Here is a 17,137-nt window from a genome sequence, read left to right as displayed (position 1 = left end):
CTGGAATTTTGTTCCTGTCCCTCCTCCAGTGAAGGGGTTACATATGTGTGCTGCCTGGCATTTTTTTTTCTTTTCTTTTAATGTGAGTGCTTGGGATTTGACCTCAAGTCCTTACGCTTCTGCAGCGTGCTCTACCCACTGAGCTGTGTACCAGGCCCTGGAACAGCTTTGTTTTGTGAATATAGACAGAGGAGTGGCGGCTTCCACAAACATGTGGATACAGGATAATTTCCCTCTGTCATGCGTAGGTGCCGAGGATGGGAACATCACTTGTGGGGGTATGCATATGTTTAGCCTTAGCAGATGGTGCGGTGGGGTTTTACTAAGTGGTTGTTAGGCTAACAGACACTCCCACCAGCACCCGTGAGCCAGCTTGCTTTTAAAATCTCCCTCTGAGAATTTCCCAGGGAGATTTTATATCACGGTGGGAGAGGGAGTGCCAGTGTCTCATTTCCTTTTTAGGGTTTTACAGTTATTGAGGATTACTACGAAAATGAGTACAGTGAAAGTAAGCAAATACCGGACCATGTTCTGACTAGAGCTGTCCCATTGGCCCCTGAAGCTGCTCCCCACTTCCTAACGAAGGGGCACCCCAACAAGGGAGAGGCTAAGGACACCGCTGCTGAGCGTGGCATCTCACGCCTGTAACCTCGGTGTCCAGGAGGCAGCAGCAAGAGGGTCAGGAGTTTGAGGCCAGCCTGGGATATATAGTGAGTTCGAGACTACCCTGAGCTAATTGGCAGTGTCTCAAAACAAAACACGGACTGGTGAGACAGCTGGGGGGGGTGGGGAAAGTACATGCTACTCAAGCCGGAGACTTGAGTTCCATTCCTGGATCCCATGGTGAAAGGAAAGAAGCTGTACACACACACACACACACACACACACACACACACACACACACACACACACACACTAAAAATTTTAAAAACCAGCCAACAAAGCAAACAACAGATACATTGGCACCAAGCTGAGGTATTCTCTTTGATTCCTGTTGAGAGCAACTGTTTCGTTTTTTTTGTTTTTCCTTCCAGGAATCCCTGGATGGTCTAAAATCTTTGCCAGTACCCCTTTGGATGTTAGACTAAGTACAATAAATATTTTTGTTCCACAGCATCTCTGGTGGTTAATCTTGTCAGCTAAATTACCATCTACGATGGCAATTTAGAATCACCATGGAAACCCTGTGGGCATGTCTAAAAGGATGTTTCCAAATAGACTTAACTAATTAGGGAAAAACCTACCCTGAATATAGGCACCTGCAGTCCATGGAGTGGGGTACGGGACTGAATAACAAGGAGAAAGGGAGTTGAACACTGGCCTCCGTCGTTCTCTGTTTTCTGACTGGGCGTGCAATGTCACCAGCTACCTCATTCTCCTGCAGCGGTGCCCCCTCCCATGATAGGTCATGAGCCAAAGTAAACCCTTCATTTTTAACTGCCGAACCATCTCTCCAGCACCCTGCCATCATTCCAGCAATCGGCACCACGCCTAGCACGATCCACTAGATGACAACGTGTCTGTCCGTCCTTAGGTTTTGAATCCTGTGCCTGAGGAACACCCCAGGACGCTGAAACGGAGAAGTCAAAGCCTGCCTTGGAAGGCCCGCCTCCTCCCGAGGAGATGCAGGGCCTGGGGCCTGAGCAGGCACAGGGACTGCTACCTCGGGACGGCAGGGCCTGGGAGAAGCCATGCCAACCCACCTTCCCCAAGGACTGGGAGGCTGTGGATGTCGGGGCCTCGAGCTGCGACAGCGATGAGAAAGGTGAGGGGTCCTGTGGGAGGTGGGCAAGGGAGATGCCCTTGACAGAACGTAGGGAGGAGCTGAACATCCGGTCTGTCACTCACTGAGGCCACGGACACAACGTGTGGAATGCTGAATTGGACAGCTTTTGCTGCGTAACAAGTCACCCCATCATTTAGTTGCTTAATGCAACAAGCATGCATGGGTTCATAATTCTGTAAGTCAGCCATTTGATGTGACCTCGGGGGACATGTCTCCTGTTACCTGTTTCTGCCTGTGAGGTCATAGGGAGCTGGCCGACTCACACACTGGGCGGACTGACTAACTCGACTGTGTTGAGCCCTGTGTCTCCAAGAGGTTTATTCTCATGGGTGGTGAAGAACAGGGAATGCTGGGATGCCTAAGCACTTAAAGTTTTAAAAAGTGTGTGTGTGTGTATGTGTGTGTGTGTGTGTGTGTGTGTGCAAGTGTGTGCAGGCACCCCCAGAGGTCAGAAGAAGGCACAGGATCCTTTAGAGCTGCAGGTAATTGTGAGTTGTCAGATGTAGTTTCTGGGGACTGAGCACATGTCCTGAAGAGCAAGCACAGCATATACTTTCAACCACTGGGCATCTCTCCAGCCCTCCTAATCAGTGAGCATCTCTCCAGCCCTCCTAGGCACTTTGAAAGCCTTTGCTAGCATCTTGATCCTAGGTTATTGGTCAAAAATATGGCCTGATTAAGGCCAGGATCGGTGAGGGAGGGGTTGCTGTGTGAAACTTTTCATAGGGAGACATCACACACACACACACACACACACACACACACACACACACACACGCATACACACACACACACACACACACACACACACACACACACACACACACACACCACACACACCCCTCACCTCAGATAAGGGAACCCATGATTAAGGTTACTAACAAGAGCATGGATGGGAAGAGGTCAGAATGTGTTGTTAAACCCACAATGAACAATTCAGGCCCTCCCCTCTAACAATTATGCAGCTCAAATGTCAGAAGTGCTGAGGGCATTAAACCTGCCTTTTTTTTTTTTAAGCTGTTTTCCAGAATGAATGGTAGGTTTAGGAAATCAAGAGTGAAAGGAAAGAGGTCAGTTAAGAGAGACTCCTGGGCCAGCATGACGGATCAGTGCATAAGGATGCTTGCTGCCAAGGCTGATAACTTGAGTTTGATCTCAGGGACCCACACGGTAGAAGGAGAGAACTGACTCCCGCTGTCCTCTGACCTCCACATGTGTGCTACGGTGTGTGCCTCCACTCTCCCATCAAAATGTTAAAAGAAAGAAGTAGACTTTAAGTTTTGCATGGTAGCTGACTCTTGTAATTCAGTACTTGGGAGGCTGAGGCAGGAGAATTGCTCATGAGTCTGAGGCTAACCTGGATTCGATAGAGAAGATTTCCAGGCCAATCTGGGATAAATAAAACTCGAGTCTCTGCCAGCTTCATTCTGCTTAGGATTGAGAAGGATGCCTAGGTTGCAACTGTGTGGAAAATTCTTCCCTGGAAGCTTCTCTCATGGAAGGTAGAGAGACTCCTGGAGTAATTCTTTCTCTCTGCTCCCTCATTCAGATCTTGGCTGGAAGCTGGCCAGGGAGCTTTTACCTTCCGGACAGGTGAATGGAGGAGTTTAAATCATGTAGTCAACTGCAGGGTCTGAATTTAGGCCTGACATGTTATCAGCCCCACATGAACCGTGTGTGTGTGTGTGTGTGTGTGTGTGTGTGTACACATGTATATCTGTATGTGTATACACATGCACATCTGTGTGTATGTGTTTGTATATGTGTGTTTATACATACACATATACGTGTATATGTGTGCTTGTATGTATATATATATGTATGTGTGTGTTTGTGTGTGTCTATGTATATATGTATGTGTGTGTGTTTATTTGTGCTAGGTCATTAGTAGACAAGGGATGGGATGCCATGGAGAAAGCAAGCGGAGCCTCGCTGAAGTGTCCTGGTTGCTCACTAGCAGCTCTTCTCTCCTGTTTCTTTGTCTTCACAGATGTGTCTTCTCAAGACACTGGGCTGTCTCAGGACTGGAGTTCGGTAGACGAAGACGATGAGTCAGAGGACTCCCAGGTATGTGGAGGAATTATTTCCGTTAGCAAAATGTTACCCTGAGCCGGGCGGTGGTGGCGCACGCCTTTAATCCCAACACTCGGGAGGCAGAGCCAGGGGGATCTCTGTGAGTTCAAGGCCAGCCTGGTCTACAGAGCGAGATCCAGGACAGGCTCCAAAAGCTCCACAGAGAAACTCTGTCTTGAAAAACCAAAAAAAAAAAATGTTACCCTGAAGATCTCAGCGACTTGTCACATTTCCTTCCTCAGCCTGGGATGACTTCTCTGCACAGAAGTTCCAAGCGCTCTCTCATGGGAGATGTGGCACATTCCTGTGGTGGTCAGACACAGCGGAGGGTCCATATGGGACATGTGTATATCTCTATGCACACAAACATCCATAGCTCTGCACTTATAGTCAACATATCCATCCACCCTCCACCTATCCACCCACCCTCCACCTATCCATCCATCCGCCTATCCCCACCAATTCATTCACGCCGCTTATCTATTAATCCACCTACTCATCGATCCATCCATTCAGCCAGCCAGCCAGCCAGCCAGCCAGCCAGCCACCCATCCATCTACCCACTCATCTATCCATCCACCCACCATCTAACCCAGGAAGACAAAAGTGAGTAGGAGTATTAAGGTAACAAACAGGTATCTGAGGTTGGAGAGATGGCTCAGTGGTTAACACTGCTTTCTACTCTTCCAGAGGACCAAAGTTCTGTTCCCAGCACCCAGGTCAAACAGCTCAGTTTGTGACTCCAGTTCTAGGGGACCCAATGCTCTCTTCTGGTCTCTGTGCATCCTGAATTTATGTGCACATCACCCATGACCACCGCAGACACACATACATGTAATTTAATATAAATCTTGGGCTGGAGAGATGGCTCAGCAGTCAGGAGCACTGACTGCTTTTCTAGAGGACTCAGGTTCAATTCCCAGCATAGCAGCTCACAACCATTCATAACTCCAGTTCTGGGGGATTAGACTCTTCTGGCCTCCACAGGCATCAGGTATACACATGGGACACATGAGACACATGGAACACAGACATACATGGAGGAAGTCCACCCCCATATACAATAAAAAAAAATAAAGTGAAAGCTTAAAAGACTAAAATAAACATTAAGGAAAGAAACATTTGTCTGTAGCCACATGCCCCTACACATGTGAACATGCATGCACACAAAACACAAACATGTGCAAAAAAGTTCAAGGTGGCTATTATATTTAGAAATGAATATGTTTACACAGTGAGATAGACAGTTGGAAATTCAAAAGAAGGGTTGGGTTAAGAACCAGACACCTGTGGCACAAAGCTAAGGCTTTCTATACAAGTGATATTTTGAAAATTTCATCCCTTTATTCTGATTTTTTTTGAAACACAGGTGTGTTGCTTGCTTCCAAGTACTGATTTTTTTTTTTTTTTTGTTTTTTTTTGGTTTTTCGAGACAGGGTTTCTCTGCGTAGCTTTGCGCCTTTCCTGGATCTCGCGCCGTAGACCAGGCTGGCCTCGAACTCACAGAGATCCGCCTGCCTCTGCCTCCCGAGTGCTGGGATTAAAGGCGTGCGCCACCACCGCCCGGCCAAGTACTGAATTTTTAAAGATTTATTTATTATGTATACAGTGTTCTGCCTGCATGTATGCCTGCAAGTCAGAAGAGGGTACCAGAGCTCATTGCAGATGGTTGTGGGCCACCATGTGGTGGCTGGGAATTGAACTTGGGACCTCTGGAAGAGCAGCCAGTGCTCTTAACCGCTGAGCCATCTCTCAAGCCCTTGCTTCCATATATTTATCTAATATCAGTTCTGTCATGCAATTTTAAACTCAAACAACTTCTCTACTGGTAGAATCCGAATGCTACAATCTTATTTTCCCTCAGTGAATGCTGCCAACCTCCTTTCTGTCCAGTGCTGATATTTTCTTTCTTTCTTTTTTTCTTCTTTCAGGGCTTTATGGAGTGGTCCAGAGCTCCACAGCAAACAACCATTGTGTTGGTAGTATGTGTGCTGTTCTTATTCTTGGTTTTAACTGGGATGCCCATGATGCTCCACATTTAACTATCACAGTAGCTGCTGTATGAAAATGTAAGCCCGGTGTCACTTAAGAGACTGTCCTAGCTTGAAACCATGAATGGGTATGGAACATTATGAAATACCTTTCAAACATCCATTGAGATGAGTTTAGTATGATCTTTAATTTATTTTAAAGATTTATGTTTAATTATGTATGTGTCTCTGTGTGTATATATATGTGCTTTATGAGTGCAGTTCCCGCAGAGGCCAGCAGAGGGAGTCTGAGCTCCTGCAACTGGAGTTGTAGGCAGTTGTGAGCTGCCTGGTATGGGTGCTGGGAGCAGATCTCTGGTTCTCTGCAAGAGCAGTAAGCTCCCTGAACTGCTGAGCTGTCACTCCAGCTTCATGAGTTCTTTCTTTCTTTCTTTTTTTTTCAAATAACCCTTTTAGTATGAGGTTTTTGTCATGACCAAGATTCATTTAAATGTATACATCATTGATTGTAAAAAACACATATTATTTTGTATACTACTGAGAAATTTTGTTTACTGCTGAGAAAGAAAAATGTGAATTGATTATAAGACATTATGAATTGGAAGACACTTCTTCAGAGAAGGTGAAAAATGTGCAACTTAAGGTCAATGATGAATCATCTTCTGTCTTTAAAAAATATTATATTACAATTTAACATTTTGCTTGCATGTGTGTGTCTATATACTGAGTATGTGCCTGGGGCCTGTGGAGGCCAGAAGAGGGTGTTGGATCCCTTAAAACTGGAGTTACAGATGGTTCTGAGCTACCATGTGGGTGCTGGGAATTGAACCTGGGTACTTTGGAAGAGTAGCCAGTGCTCCTAAATTCTGAGCATCTTTCCAGTCTCAACATCATAGCATCTTCAGTATGTATAGTCTTTTCCATATACTGCCTTCTTTTTCTTGCTATTTTATGTAAGGACTCTTGCCTCTTCTTGACGTGTTCAGTTGGTGCTATTTTTGTGAGGTTTTGGTCTCATGGCTTAAGCTTGCATCATTGAGAGATGTGAGTAATTTTTTTTACACTTTTTAGTGCTTTTGAATAATTTCTGTAGCTTGAGAAATATCAGATCTTTGGCAGTTTGAAAGAATTTACTGTGGCTGGAGCGATGGCTCAATGCTGCAGAGTGCATATCACTCTTGCAATTTGTTTCCAGTCACACACATGGAGCAGCTCACAACTGCCTGTAACTCCAGCTCCAGGGGATTAGACTCCCTCTTCTGGCCTCTGGTGGCACTACACTCATATGTATATACCCACTCATATTCTTCTTCAAGTACATATACTTAAAAAAATAAATCTTAAAAAAAATCTTTTTAAAGAATTCACCAGTAGTCAGCTCTGAGATTTGTGAGGGGGGAAATCTCAGGCAATGTTTGGATAGAGGTTTGAGTTATGTAACTCATTTATTAGTCATTACTATGATAATTCTATATCAGTAGTTTGTGAATAGTTTTTTTACTTCTTGGATTCATTTTGATGATCTATAATAGTCTTTTATCCTCTAGAGAGTTCTTCATTCTGTAGACCTTTTGAGATTATAAGCTTAAGTAGGAACACTATTTTTATAATTAAACAGAGAGATTCTCTGCATTTTTTTCCTATCACTGTTCTCCTTTCAACTTGTCTCTGTGGCCTACTTGTTATTTGGCTTTCACTTATCTGGTTCTTAGTGGTTCTGGTTTTTCCAAAGATGTAGTATTTGGCTTTATTTATAGCCATTGTTTCTTTTATTTGTCATTTACTTTTCAATGAATTAAATTATAAGATTTAATTGTGCTTAGTTCTGACCACTTTTATTTCTTGTGTTCGCATTTAAGGCTGAACACTTAATTTAAATTCTCTCTACACTTGCAATAATGACATATTTAATAGTAGAACTATCCTTCTGGATATTACCTTGGCCACATCTTGACATTATGTAATCAACATCCTTGCTTATTGTGATGTTTTGTGTAGCAGTCCTACTAAAGACTTGGAAGTTCAGTGGTTTAGTTTGTTTTTTGTTTAACAACCCTTTTGTGGTGGTGGAGGGGCTGGGGACATGGCTCAGTTGCTCTGCCAACATAAGGACCTGAGTTTGAATCCTCAGGATCCACAAAGTGCATGGCTGTCTGGGCTGTCGTTTTTAGCATTGGGAAGTGGCATTGGGTAGAGACAGTGCTCAGAACTCACTGGCCAGCCAGTTTAGCCAAAAAGGCAAGCTTCTAGTTCAGTGAGAGACCCTGTCTCAAGGCAATAAGGTGTTAAGCAAAGGAGGAAGACAAACCATGTCCTGTCCTAATTTCCACAAGCACATTCATGGGTGAGCACTTATGTACCCACATGTGTGCAACCAACCCACCCATTCATACCCACCCACACCCACCCACACCCATCCATCTCCCCTAACACAAAAGGTAAAAGAGTTGTGTAACTTTTATACCCTGCTAATGTAACCTGTAATATATTTGCTTCCAAAACACTTGGAAAGCAACTAGAGCTGAGTTCACGCCTAATATTTGTAAATATTTTGTGCATAGTTAAGATGAATATCTGCTCTTTGTAGAATAGAGACCCATCCATCTCCCCCAATGCAAAAGGTAAAAGAGTTGTGTAACTTTTATATTTTGCTAATGTAGCCTGTAATATATTTGCTTCCAAAACACTTGGAAAAGCAACTAGAGGTGAGTTCACGCCTAATATTTGTAAATATTTTGTGCGTAGTTAAGATGAATATCTGCTCTTTGTAGAATAGAGCCCCATCCATCTCCCCCAACACAAAAGGTAAAAGAGTTATGTAACTTTTATATTCTGCTAATGTAACCTGTAATATATTTGCTTCCAAAACACTTGGAAAGCAACTAGAGCCCAGGTCACGACTAATATTTGTAAATATTTTGTGCGTAGTTAAGATGAATATCTGCTCTTTGTAGAATAGAGACCCATGTATGTCTGTCAACTCCGACTCATCGATGATATTCCTTAGCTTCACCTGTTATGTGGCTTTGGATTGTGTGTCTGTTAATTTGATTTACCAGTATATTTTTATAATATTTGCCTTATGTCCTCACTAGCTGTGTAATTCAATATAAACAAATCCAGAACTATTATAATTTGCTGATTAAATGACATATGTAAAACACCAGGCACATAAGGCATATAATAATCACTCAATAAATGCCAGTTAAAACCTGATTCTGACTCTTCTATTATATTGAAAATGATTGCTTTTAGTCAATTTGATAATTTGAAAGTCTCCCTCTCAAATATAAATTGGTATGGGTGTCTTTTTAAAATCCTCTGTGGGTGTGGGCATAGAATTTATCCTCTGCACTATTTTGTTTTAAAGGGATTTTCTTTTTTATTTCTTTAGATGTACTTATATTATTTCGTGTGTTTGAGTGTTTTGCCTGGTGCCCACAGAGGCAGAAGAGTTTGTTGGATCCCCTGGAACTGGAGTTATGGATGGTTGTGACCAAACTCAGGTCTTCTGCAAGAGCAGCCAGTGTTTTCTTCCTTTTTAAAAAATATTTTTATATTTTTATGTGTGTGTGTGTGTGTGTGTGTGTGTACGCGCACGCGCATATGCACAGGTGCACATCTGCCTGTCTGTATTTGTAGTATGCAGTACCCACACAGGCCAGAAGAGGGTGCTGGATACACTGGAGCTGAAGTAACAGAGGCACAATGCAGATCCTGGAAACTGAACCTGGGTCCTCTGCAAGATCAGCAAGTGATCTTAACCACTGAGCCATCTCCCCAGCACCATGTAAAAACATTTTCAATGGCCTCTCAGGTTTGCTATAGAAATCATAGAAATATACATATAGAGAGAATATAGTAAATATGAGATGATCTCTTCCCTTTATCAGAGAGATTAGGGTTACTGTATCCAACAAGCAACAAACCCTTAAAAGAACATAGGCATCTGCTGTTACATAGTTGGGATTTTATTAACTGTAAACAAGAGACACTCAATTCAAATGTGTGTCTTTTTGTTATATGTTATATATTAATATATTATTTATAGTATAATCATTTATATTAATATATAATAATATATTATTGATTATATTATAGAATAAATGTACAATATATCATATAAATATACATGTAATTAATGTGCTATTAATATAGTCATTTATAATTAATGTATAATTATTTATATTAGCATATAACAACATATTAGTGATTATATATTATAAAATTAATAGATAACATGTACTATATCATTATATTATATAATATATAATTAATAATACATTATTAATAGAATTTATAATTAATATACCCATATCAATATGTTATATATTAATATGTTGATATGTTATATATGTTGAGCTTATTAGCATATTAATAAATATGTTAAGAGAACATATTTATTACGGATTCAGACACTAAAACTCGAGGTGCAGTTGGCTTCAGATTTGGCTCTATCTAGGGACCCAAAGTGTCAATAGGATTTTTCCTCTTCATTGATCTCACACTTACGCCTGCTTCTGAGACTGACAGTCCTCTCCCTCCTGTAGTCTTAGGCGATGGTCACCTCCTCCAGGTAGCAGCTCTCCTCAGAATGTGCAGGATCTTGTGTGTCTATCACTGGGGACTTCGCCAGTGTCCCAGCTCATGAAGCAAGCGCCACAGGGTGTCTTCAGGTCCGTGACAGCCGCCACGGGGTCCCAGCACCGTCAGTTTGTGCTTGGTGACCCAAGCTGTGTGGCCCTTCTCTGTGGACTGACTGGATAGTGCTCGGGATGGAGTCAGCTGGAGAAACCGTTAGCGCACAGCAGCCCGGAGGGGGTCATAGACAAGCTCAGAGGTGAAGAGAAGCAAATTCCCGAACTGCCAACATCCCTGACACATGGTGATCCCCTCCCCACACGAACTACAAGTTCTTCAGCCTCTTCTGGCACATTCCAGACAACCACGAAGTTGTGGGAAAGATAATGATGTTTCCCATGATGCGCCTCTGCTCAAGTGTGAGAATTTACTAGAACAGTTCATTGGACACAGGGAAACATTGGTTTTACTGTTACTTTTTTGTTTGTTTGAAAGGTTTATTTTTACTTTATGAGTGTTTTGTCTGTCTACAAGTGGTGCCTGCAGAGTCCAGAAGAGGGCATCAGAACCACTGGAACTGGAGTTACAGATGGTTGTGAGCCGCCCCACATGGGTGCTGGGAATTGAACTTGGGTCCTCTGGAAAATTTATTTTAAAAAGTAACCTATTAAGCGGGGTGGTGGTGGCGCACTCTGTGAGTCTGAGGCCAGTCTGGACTACAGAGTTCCAGGGCAGCCAAGGCTACACAGAGAAACCCTGTCTCGAAAAAAATAAAACATAATACCGCATCCCCCTATTAGATACAATTAGCTCTGTCCATATCTGCGGTGTATGTGTGTGGTCATCCACTGAGGCATGGGAAACCTACCAATGGCCTCCCCTCCCAAAGAAAAATGTCTCTTCCCTCCCTGCCAGTAGCCACCAACCGCTTTTAGCACCTCAGCTAGGGGTGGGAATTCAAAAGCCCCTCCCCATCCATCCTTGATTTTTTTTTTTTGTTGTTGTTGGTTTATTTGTTTTGAGACAGGGTATCACTATACAGCTCTAGCTGGCTTGGAACTCCATATGTAGACCAGAGTGGTCTCAAACCCACATAAACCCACCTGCTTCTGCCTCTTCCCCCTGAGTGCTGAGATTAAAGCATCATGCTGGAATTTTTAACTGGCTTGGTCCTGTGCGGGTTGAACGCTGGTAACCAGAGCTGCTGTGAGTTCACGGTTAAAAGCAGCACAAATCTCTGCTCCGAGAGCTGGGCGGAAGAAGTGGGGAAAACCCTAGTCAATCTTGTCTTCTTCAAGAACCTTGAAACAGTCCGATTTAAATGTCTCTTCGGGCAGGCGATTGTCAAGTGCCCCTCCCCCACTAGATGGCAGTGTTTAGTAAGGGACAAGGAAGCGGGCACTAACTGGAAAAATAAATACAACGTAAACAGTACCTGGAGATGCTTAATTTTTTTTTTTTTTAGATGAAAGGCTTGAGCACGGTGCTGAAACTTATTTTTGAAGCATATTTAACATACACAGCAGTTAATATTTATCACTCTAATGATTTTTAAATATTTTAGAATAATTTTGAAGGGACCGGCACTATTTTCCCACAGTGAATGTTAACACGTCGCCTTCCCACCCACAGTGCACGAGGTTTCAGTGGATCCATATCCTGAGAGCATGCCATTCTATCTTTGTTTTATTTATTTATTTGTGTGTGTGTGTGTGTGTGTGTGTGTGTGTGTGTGTGTGTGTGTGTGTGTGGGAGGGGGTGGGGCGGGCGGCACATGTGTGTGGAGGTCAGAGGACAATTTATGGGCGTCAGTGTTCTCCTTCCATCATGTGGGAATAGAACTCAGGCTGTTTAGGCCTGGCAGCAAACCCTTTTCCCTACCGAGCCATCTCGCCGGCTTCTGTCTTTGGGTCACAGGTGTGTATGGCTTTGTGACAGAACTTTTTCTTTTGAACAGGAAAAGGTAATTTATTTCCATTGTTTTTCTTCATTAATGTACGTTATGAAACGCTGCGCTGGCGCATCTCTCAAGCCTTGGGATCACAGCGTCACGTTCTCCTGCATACTGACTGTCTTGTAGCTTTTCCTTTAGAAGATTTAGATCCCTTTGCGGGGCGCGGGGGGAGTGTAACAGGAGTGGGGGTGCAGTATCCACTGTAGAGGAGGGGATGGAGGACCTGGTCTGGTTACCAGGCAACGGCTCGCTCAGTATCCGGGAGTTGAATCACCGAGAAGGAGAGTGAGCCAGGAGGTGGGTGGGGGAGGGGATTCGCCTCAGGCCCTGGCAGCTGCACAGATTAAGGACAGCGGTGCGCACATCCCTTGGTTTAATCAACAGCCTCTCATTTGTATAGTCACTTGGCTTAGGCTGACAATTTCATGCCTATTATTTGCATAAGTTAGGCCAGTAAATCGCAAGGCTTAGCTCATGGATCCCTGGGAGAAATCAAGACCTTTTCAGAAACCAACACATTCCAACACTTTTTTTTTCCTTCTCAGAACACTTTTTTTTCTTTTCTTCTTTTTTTTTTTGGTGGGGGTCATTTCCTATTCAGCTTTCCCCATGATGTAATAATGCATGTGTTTAATTTAGGAAGTAGATATGAGACAGAACGATGAAATGGCTGGGCGGTGGGGCATGGGTGATTACAACCAAGCCTGTTGACCTGAGTTTGAGTCGAGGAACCCACATGGTGGAGGGAGAGAACTGACTTCGGGGAGTTGCCCTCTGACCTCTGTGGGCACGAATGACATGTGCAACATTCCTCCCAAAATGAATAAATACTAAAAAGTAGATATGAGAATTCAACTGCCCTTAACTTCGGAAGGTATCAGTGGGATTTTCAAGATGAATAAACGCCGCGTTTATTATGAAGTATTGTTTTTGAGAAGTTAATTGTCTGTTCAAAGCATATAATAGGTTTGTAATTTTTAAGTATGAAAATTTCTCTGTTTCTGTTCATAATATGGAACATAAACATAGATATAAATCAAATAAGGAATTGTTGAACATTCACAGTAATTTTGAGACAAACCAATGTGTTTGAGAATTATTGCCCTAGGTGTAATTGGTAGAAGTAGTTTCCCTGTGTCAAAGAAAAAAAATATAACACTCATGTATTGGATGTGTGTGTGTGTGTGTGTGTGTGTGTGTGTGTGCGCGCGCGCGCGCTGCGCGCGCGCACGCGCGTGTGAGGAAGCCTCTGCACTGTGTGTGGAGGATTAATGACCTAAAACCTCAGGTGGGCTGAGAAGCTCTGGGTAGGAATCTTGACTTCACTGATGACACTTGTGGGCTGTCTCGTCCCGATTAAAAGAACAATTCTGCTTCTGGACATGTCCCCATCACCTCCATCAGTCCTGATCTAACAGTGTGGATCTCTTTCCGCCCTGTGGAGCCAAATCCTCAGCAGGCTTGGTGGCAAGCTCTTTTAACCACTGAGCCATCTTGGTGGCCCAGAATGCAGCCATTTAAACACGCCTGGTCAATGATGTTAGCTGGTTGTGAAGTTACGTGATGTTAGCTGGTTGTGAAGTTACGTGATCCTTAAAAATTTATTTTTATGTGCCTTGGTGTTTTGCCTACATGGATGTCTGTGAGTGAGGGTGTTGGGTTCCCTAGAGCTGGAGCTACAGACAGTTGTGAGCCTCCGTGTGGGTGCTGGGAGTTGAACCCGGGTCCTCTGGAAGAGCAGCCAGTGCTCTAACCACTGAGCCATCCCTCCATCCTCGTGTGATTGTTTTGATGGTTCTAAATATTCACAGGAAATGTAATCTAGGTCTGACTTTTCTTTTCCCCTTTTATTGAAAATAGATTTTTTTTCTCATGTAGTGTATCCTGATCACAGTTTTCCCTCCCTCTGTTTTTACCAGTTCCTTCCCATCTCCCCTCCCTGGATCTGCCCACTTTCTGTCTCTCATTAAAAAGCCAACAGGCTTCTAAGGAATAATAATAAAATAAAATAAGATAAAACAAAAACTAACACATCAGAACTGGGCCAAACAAACAGAAAGAGAAGGTCCCAAGAGAAGGCACAAGAAACAGAGATCCACTCATTTGCACAGTCAGAAATCTTATAAAAAAAACTAAAGTAGAATCCAAAATATATTCACAAAGTACCTATGGGATAAAAAGAGAGAAGAAAAAATATAGATAAAAAATTAATAAGATAATTTTTTTTTGAGACAGGGTTTCTCTGTGTAGCTTTGCACCTTTCCTGGAACTCACTCTGTAGCCCAGGTTGGCCTCGAACTTACAGAGATCCGCCTGCCTCTGCCTCCCAAGTGCTGGGATTAAAGGCGTGCGCCACCACTGCCCTGCAAGATAAAACTTTTTTAAAAAGGAAAAGTCCTGAAATGTTATGAGACAAGGAACCTCTAAAGAGGCCATTGAGTTCATTTTTTGTTGGCCTGAGGACAAAATCTACACAACTGATTGAACATGGAGAAGTCAAGCTGACATGTACACAGAGCTTTCACCCCTGTGTTCAAATGTCTCTGGGACAGGAAGAACTCTGCACACTATGTAGGAGAAATGTAAACAAGCCAGACACAAACGCTTTGATCTCCAATGGTGTCCAGCCTGTAAAATACGCTAGGGCAATGGTGGTGCAAAACTTGTGGGGGTACCCAACCAATAACTGATCTTACTTAAAGACCCACCCCATGAGATGGAACCCCTACACAACACTGTTTGCATGACCAAGAACCTGAGACTAGATAGCCCAGGGACCTAGGGTAAAACCAAATATGCTTATTAAAAAAAGAGATATCATTAAAGTGACTCCTAAAGGGTGGGGGCTGGAAAGATGGCTCAGTGGTTAAGAGCACTGACTGCTCTTCCAAAGGACCTGGGTTCAATTCCCAGCACCTACATGGCAGCTCACAACCGTCTGTTTGTAATTCCAGTTCCAGGGGACCTGACACCCATAGTAAAGCATCAATGCACATAAAATAAATAAATTGATGGCATTCTCTACACTCATAGATCAGTGCTCTGCTCAGCCAACATCAGAGAAGCTTCCTCCTGCAGTAGATGGGAACAATTACGGAGATCCACAGCCAGACAACATACACACAGAGAGACACCTTGGAACACTCAGTCCTAAGTAGGATGTCTCTATCAAATCCCTCCCCTCAAGGCTCAGGGAACCTTATGGAAGAGGAGGAGGAAAGAGTGTAAGAGCCAGAAGGGATGGAGGACACCAAGAAAACAAGATCCCCTAAATCAACAAGACTAATGCACCTATGAACTCCCAGAGACTGTGGCCGCATGCACGCATGTGTAGGTGGGTCTGCAGCAGATGGGGTCCTAGCACTGAAAGGAGAAGTGGACAGAAGCCCCATTCCTAGCCCAGGGGCAATCTCCAGTTGATAACCATTTGCAAATGAAAATTTAATTTTCCCCAGGGGAGTCTCAGTGGGGAAACAAACTACTCTTAATGGTAGGCTGAATGCCGGTCTGAGTTTTATTAACTTTCCAGTCAGCCTGTGAGGCTAAACACAGAGAATGTTCCTGTGCATGGTGTGTTTCTGGTTCTGTTACCTTGTCTTACTGAGTGTCTTCCCTGGACCAGTAAGTTTAGAGATGTCAAAAGAAGGTTGAAGTAGATTCTTGCATTTGTATATGTCAGCACCCCAGTGGCTGTTATCTGGGTGCTATAATCAAGACATAGGGCCCCTCCCAAGCTACTTTCTTCAGACTGGGGCATGGGTAAGAACTTGAGGTTTTCTTTTCTTTCTTTCTTTTTTCTTTTGACTTTTTAACAATAAGCAGGAAATGCGTTTTTAATTTGATGCTGTGATTCAATGGGATCTGAAAAGACAGGAAGCCACATTCTTCGTGATTATCCTCAACCACCATGCCCACAGTGTACAAGTAATTCTTTCCTCAATCTTGTCAGAACCATGAGCCAGATCTCTTTATCCCCAACTCTCCTAATTATAACAACCAGTCTTTTCCCCCATCAGACCATGAACTCTTTGGGATTTGTCTGCTTATTCGAGATAATGCCTGTCTTAGTCAGTGTTCTATTGCTGTGAAGAGACACCATGACCAAGGCAACTCGTAAAGAAGGCATTAACTGGGAGCTTGCTTACAGTTTCCGAGGGTTCAGACAGACATGGTGCTGGAGCAGTAGATGAGAGCTTTACATCTCAATCTACAGGTATCAGGCAGAGGGGATGGGGAGAGAGAGAGAGAGACTGGGCTTGGCATTGGCTTTTGAAACCTCAAAGCCCACCTCCAATGACACACCTCCAATAAGGCCACACCTCCTAATTCTTCCCCAACAGTTCTACTCCCTGGTGACTAAGCACAGTCAAATGCATGAGCCTATGGCAGCTGTTCTCATTCAAGCTACTACAATGCCTCATGTAGCCCAGGTTGGCCCCCAATTCACTATATATCCAAGCTCCTTATCTTTCTTCTTGCACCTCCCCAGGGCTGAGATTCCTGCCTGGCTCTCTGAGACATTTTTCTGTGTCACCATTACTAATATCCCTATCAGTCTTTTTGCTTTTCGTGGTGGTAGGGTTGGAACCCAGGGCCTTGAATGATCAGTGAGCTTTCCAACACTGAGCTTCATCCTCAGCCCTGGCATCACTCACTTCCAAAGCAGGTCAATGTTACCCTGGACAACCGTTCGTTTAAGGATCAGGACAGCCACTTCATAGCCCAACACTATCTATTGACAAGAATTATTGA

General features: G+C 43.6%; 1 protein-coding gene across 3 annotated transcripts in view; it reads left to right on the top strand.

Moving 5' to 3' along the window:
* Positions 1 to 9,066, top strand: part of Smim17 (small integral membrane protein 17) — a 34,128-nt gene extending 25,062 nt beyond the window's left edge. For all 3 annotated transcript variants that reach the window (XM_052714598.1, XM_052714596.1, XM_052714597.1), the window contains 3 exons: positions 1,535 to 1,765; positions 3,777 to 3,853; positions 5,791 to 9,066. In XM_052714598.1, coding sequence (XP_052570558.1) covers positions 1,624 to 1,765; positions 3,777 to 3,853; positions 5,791 to 5,901 — 330 coding nt within the window. In that variant the 5' untranslated portion in view covers positions 1,535 to 1,623 and the 3' untranslated portion in view covers positions 5,902 to 9,066. The remainder of the gene's footprint in view (positions 1 to 1,534; positions 1,766 to 3,776; positions 3,854 to 5,790) is intronic.
* Positions 9,067 to 17,137: the final 8,071 nt, after the last annotated feature.

This window comes from Peromyscus californicus, unplaced genomic scaffold, assembly GCF_007827085.1.
Source record: "Peromyscus californicus insignis strain IS unplaced genomic scaffold, ASM782708v3 Scaffold_4__1_contigs__length_199733344, whole genome shotgun sequence".
NCBI classification, from domain to species: domain Eukaryota; kingdom Metazoa; phylum Chordata; class Mammalia; order Rodentia; family Cricetidae; genus Peromyscus; species Peromyscus californicus.
The sequence above is the reverse complement of the archived record's forward strand: the minus strand, read 5'-3'. Positions and strand labels throughout refer to the sequence as shown.